Source organism: Amphimedon queenslandica, unplaced genomic scaffold (assembly GCF_000090795.2).
Source record: "Amphimedon queenslandica unplaced genomic scaffold, v1.1 AMPQUscaffold_12187, whole genome shotgun sequence".
In the NCBI taxonomy this organism is placed as follows: domain Eukaryota; kingdom Metazoa; phylum Porifera; class Demospongiae; order Haplosclerida; family Niphatidae; genus Amphimedon; species Amphimedon queenslandica.
In genome coordinates this window covers 5,045-10,628 of record NW_003547574.1, presented here as the reverse complement: position 1 = coordinate 10,628, position 5,584 = coordinate 5,045, and the positions used below count along the sequence as shown (strand labels likewise).

Below are 5,584 nucleotides of genomic sequence, written 5' to 3'. Positions count from 1 at the left end.
CATGTAGCTCTTTTCAAGCAATAAAGTGAACTTTGGATTTGAATTGAATAATGCTAGCCACTACTGCTAATGGGTGGCTAGGATCAAGTTTAACCAGATACACTACAGTGTGGCTAATAATAAATAGGACCCACTAAGTGTTAATGTGTTTCATCCTTAGACTCAGCAGCAAAATTGTAGTATCATACATAATGAAATTAATTATTATAAGCACATGAATATTGTGAATTACAGAGGCGTATTTAGGGGGGGCTGAGGGGGCTTGAGCACCCCCTCAGGGCTGGGCTCAGAAAAAATTACTGAAGTCCTGGACTCTTGCATCACTACCTAGCCTCTTAACAAAGTTATCTAGCCCCCTGATCATAATTTCAGCAGTTTCCAGTGCTTTAAGAAGCAATCAGAAGTACCAGTAACATAGCAGTATGCTTGAAATGATCTTGGCCCCACCCGTAATTGACGAAAATGCAGGAAAAGGCCATTTTACTGCCGTAAAAGTGGGTGTGTCCAAAATCGCGGCGCGCTTCGCGCCCTTAGCACCCCCTTTCCCAATTCCTAGATACGCCCCTGAATTAGATATTAAACACACACACACTCATCAATGGTATACCTTCTTGTTAAGTAGATACTTGTAAATGTGTCTACAGAAAGGAAGAGACATCATCTCTGAATGTAACAATGCCAAACCAATACCAATAACCCTGAGAGAGAGGGAGACGGAGGGAAAGAGAAAGAGAGAGGGATGATGTTAATAAAGTGCTAGAAAGGAGAGAAGTGAACATGTACAGTACAAGAGAGAGAGAAAGCAAAGAAGGAGAAACAGGTACATGTACATTCACTTGCCTCCCTATATATATTTCTGCAAGCATTAAGTCTACTGTCTACAGTATTTTAGAATTAATACATGTAGTTTCATCTTCCTTTCCTTGCTTACATGTACATGCATGTAGCATTTTTTTAATTTGTACACAATTAAGCGATACAGTAACTCCAGTACTGCTAGGAAAGACTGTATACTGTTCCACCAATGTGTATGAAAAGATTACTTTACGATTGACTGCAATATTTATTTGTTGAAAAACCATAATTATTTTAAATCAGAGTTTGTTCAGTATCTGTTATTCATTGAATTACAGAATTTACATTATCATTGTTTTATTCATTAGGAGCAGCTTGATATCAGTAACCTACCTCAATGGAAGCCACTTCTCTACACTATAGCATTCCTCCACACTACAGTACAGGAGAGGAGGAAGTATGGACCACTGGGTTGAAATATACCCTATGAGTTCCACCAGGTAATGCCAGTACACAATATATATAGAACCTACTTGATGACATGGACTTGAAGAAGGTATTTCAACTAGTATTGGTATTATGATATATGTACATGTATAGGGTCCTTCATAGAGTGCTGTACGGTACATGATTGGTGAGACACAGTATAAAGGAAGAGTCACAGATGATTATGACAAGCACTTACTGAACACTTATGCTAAAGTAAGTATCTACTTTACTGCAGTCATTAAACAGTACTGGTGGTAGACTATTGTCATGATCGACTTGCTGCTTGTAGAGAGAGCTAATGATATCAAAATAATATATGCATGTACAATAATTATTTTTGATGTTTTCTTGCAATGAAGACTATAGTGTTTCATGGACTTATAATGCATTAACTCTGTCCTCATTATTTTCCTTCTCTTGTTCATGTAGCTTTGGTTTGGTGAGCACATGTTCCAGCAAAACTTTAGATTCTGTAATTGTGATTTGTGAAGTGTTTCTAATCCCAGTGTTCAAGACAGTCCAGGATTACATCAGTTACATTGATTCCCTTCCCATGGTCATCACTCCTGAAGTTTTTGGAATGCATCCTAATGCTGACATCACGTGAGTTTATGTTAGCAATACTTCATGACAACTTACTGTAGCTATTAACTGAAATTTTTTCATTCAATAATCATTCATTCCTCAAAATAAGTCTTGCTTTTTTAATCCATTATAATAGTTTGTTTACTTTTAGTTATCAGAGCAGTACAGCTAAGAGTTGTCTTGATACAATAATGGAGATACAACCAAAGGACAGCAGCAGTGGAGGAGGAGAGACCAGGGAATCAATAGTGAGGAGACAAGCTGGAGAAATGTTGGACAAACTACCAGGAGACTATATACCTCATGAAGTAAGGAGTAGTGCATCACATGTACCTTAACAATAGGAGATATCATGTAATTTTGTGACATAATTTATTTTCATGTTGCCCTACATGTACGTGAAAGTTTGTGCATGTATTTATTAATTTTATGCTCAAAAAGTGGACCATGTACCATAACAGGGTCTTCAATTTTGTCTATAATATGTGACCATAATTGACAAAAGGTACCTTATGGTGGGTAATGAAATTTGTCTTTATAGTGAAAAAACCCAACTTCCTGAGCTCTATTTATCATAAAATTACTCCACAGGATGCAAAAAGTTACTATGTAAACTTTAGAAACAATGATTGTCGAACTGAGCACTTACTGGTTGATATTTTCCATAATAATGATGAATTTTAAAATCCGCCATAAGGTACCTTTTGTCAATTATGGTCACATATCTTATTATTATTGTTATTGCTTTTCTTATCTCAGTTTAATATATTTACATGTGCATGTACATGTATCTACAATTTCCCAAATATTCCAATATTCCCAGGATTTGTCATTTTAAGTTTTAATTTAGGCAATTTTTTGTCCTGCACAGAAATAAACCTCCATGCTTTTATTTGAACATTTACAGTAGGTTGTTGGTTTTTATGTTAGTTTTTTATAGTTTCTGAAAGACTGGATGGTAGCATGGAGGAAGTGGGTGGAGGAGGAGCTGAGGTATCATCATCAGGGGAATTGTGTCCGTTATTCCATGAGCCTGGGAAACCTGGTTTCTATTCCATCAAACTTTCCATCAAGACTTAATGCTTACAGGAATATAGGGAGGCAAGTGAATGTACATGTACCTGTTCCTCCTTCTTTGCTTTCTCTCTCTCTTGTACTGTACATGTTCACTTCTCTCCTTTCTAGCACTTTATTAACATCATCCCTCTCTCTTTCTCTTTCCCTCCCTCTCCCTCTTTCTCAGGGTTATTGGTTTGGCATTGTTACATTCAGAGATGATGTCTCTTCCTTTCTGTAGACACATTTACAAGTATCTACTTAACAAGAAGGTATACCATTGATGAGTGTGTGTGTGTGTGTTTAATATCTAATTCACAATATTCATGTTCTTGTAATAATTAATTTCATTATGTATGATACTACAATTTTGCTGCTGAGTCTAAGGATGAAACACATTAACACTTAGTGGGTCCTATTTATTATTAGCCACACTGTAGTGTATCTGGTTAAACTTGATCCTAGCCACCCATTAGCAGTAGTGGCTTCAATTCAAATCCAAAGTTCACTTTATTGCTTGAAAAGAGCTACATGTACCTCCTGATAAGAGCTTTTTTATTGGCCAAAGGTTTTAATAGGAACATGTAATTTTGTTATTGAGAGTCCATGAGGGTATGATTTAATGTGTGGTATGTTAAGTGTGTGTGTGGTAATTGTGTGTGTTTATTTGACATAATGTAATGAGATGATGTAATGGTGTACACTCTGACCTTTCATTCATAATGATTGTTTGATGGTGTTAATCAATTAATGTAATGATTGGTTACTGTCACTACTGAATACAAGTAATTTCTTTAAACAAATTAATAACTTCTAATGAAAAATCACAGCTGCTAGAGTAGGGTAAACACTTGAAGACAATAATAGCAAAACGATGCAGATTAGGTCAGCGTAGTCGTGTTAACAAGGTGTTTGATTTTTTTTACAAATTTTAAACTTGCTCCAAAACTTGGTAAAATGTGTATACATTGTCATGAGGTAAAATTCTCAAATATTAAAAAGACGTATCTCTACATTTTATTACACTATGATGCAAATACATGTACTTATACTTATGTTGTGTAGAAGTTTGAGCTGATCCCTCTATTCAAAAGTGAATTTTTATAATTTTGTAAAGTTGTTACAAATTTAAATAAAAGTCCGTGTACTATATATACATGTTGTACAGGATCACGAGCCAGATTTTTCCTAAAAATTCATTAAATAATGTACATTAAATTCATATACATTAAATGATCCCTTTTTTCAGAGGCTGTACAAGCAGGGAAGAGAGAGAAAGTCACAAAGATATCAGCTGAACTAGAAAAAGTAAATCCTTTTCTCTCTTTCTTCTCTATAAAGTGACATATACATGTACCTCTTCATTTCCCTGTCTTATTGTTCTATTTTGTATCTCCTCTCTCTCTCTCTCCCTCTCTATAAGTCATGTCATCCTTTAAAATTTTATAGTACAGTACATGTACTTGTTATTAATAACTTTAATTATTATCGTAGATGTTTTATGAATGAGAAGTGATTCTGTTGGTGCCATGACAAGTTCATGTAGGCTCTGATGAGGACTTCATAGATGGACAATTATTATTATTATTATTATTATTATTATTGTTATTATTGATTGTTGTTGTTTTTGAATATATTTTTTTAAAATACAGTTGAGTATTCTGCCAGCTTTCACAATCCACTATCTACTTCCTTTTCTTGCTCTTCCAGTTCAGTAATGCTCTTTCAGCAGCTAATAGATTAACAACAATGATACATAGAATGATTGTAGTATTGATGAGAAGTGAGTGATAGTCATTAAAAAGGACTGGTGGTGAGTGCATACCATATCCTACATTATCTGATACATTACACCAGATCCATTGATGAATACACAAGATAAAAGTATCAATCTTTTAATGTTACACTAGCAGTCATTACATTGTCTATTGTCTCACAAGTGGTCAAGTCAATGAGATTGATATGATTAACGGGTTGTTGAAGAAGGACCTCCTCACAGGATTGACCCTTTACACTCCTAGATACACCACATGTATACACATGGGTAGATCTAATGAGTAAAGTTGCTGCACTGCATGTATCTAATGGAGCAAACGCATGATTTGACTATTAGCTTTTTATGGAAACTTGAAATAGAAATCGCTGACAAAAATTATAACAATAAGTATTATTATTATACTATAATAATAAACAAAAGAAAATAGAGCTAAAAGAGGAAGAGAAGAAAGTGTATGTATGAGAAAACAGAGGAATAAGAAAATCATTTTTACTGTTATTGTTTACATGTAGGCAGACGCTTTATTTCAGCAGCAACATCGTTTCTTCCCAATTCCTGGAGTGCTTTTATCAGCTTTTTCCTCGTAGCAGTACCAGTTTTTAACCAGTGAACTATCATGTCTTTACGGGATACATCTATTTGATAGAAACTCTTTGAATGAATTAGCTTCAATTCTTTATTTTCAATTCCAAGATATAGTCCTAATGTCTCCCATTCATTGACTATGCTATTGATAGCTTTCAGTATAACAGGAGCATGAGACTCATCTGTAAATAAATACACACATTATCTATTAATAGTAATACTAACACATTCACTCACTTAATACAGAACCTGCTGGTAAAGAGTTGTCAATAGGAATAACTGATGGAGCAACTTGAT

General features: G+C 34.6%; 2 protein-coding genes across 2 annotated transcripts; one reads left to right on the top strand and one right to left on the bottom strand.

The window, feature by feature from the left end:
• The first annotated feature begins 1,445 nt into the window (after window positions 1-1,445).
• Window positions 1,446-2,208, top strand: LOC109588290 (dynein heavy chain 8, axonemal-like). Its single transcript, XM_020004458.1, has 3 exons — window positions 1,446-1,497; window positions 1,714-1,887; window positions 2,021-2,208. Exons 1-3 carry the CDS (start codon window positions 1,490-1,492, stop codon window positions 2,205-2,207), a joined length of 369 nt encoding a protein of 122 aa, XP_019860017.1. The 5' UTR covers window positions 1,446-1,489; the 3' UTR covers window position 2,208.
• A 2,926-nt stretch (window positions 2,209-5,134) lies between these two features.
• Window positions 5,135-5,578, bottom strand: LOC109588289 (uncharacterized; the record flags this gene model as incomplete). Its single annotated transcript, XM_020004456.1, has 2 exons — window positions 5,135-5,469; window positions 5,525-5,578. Coding segments are annotated over 2 exons (326 nt in total), but the record flags the coding sequence as incomplete, so codon positions are not given.
• Window positions 5,579-5,584: the final 6 nt, after the last annotated feature.

Coding starts and splice junctions, on each gene's coding strand:
- LOC109588290 (XM_020004458.1), top strand. Junction 1,888..2,020: donor CATCCTAATGCTGACATCAC/GTGAGTTTATGT, acceptor GTTTACTTTTAG/TTATCAGAGCAGTACAGCTA.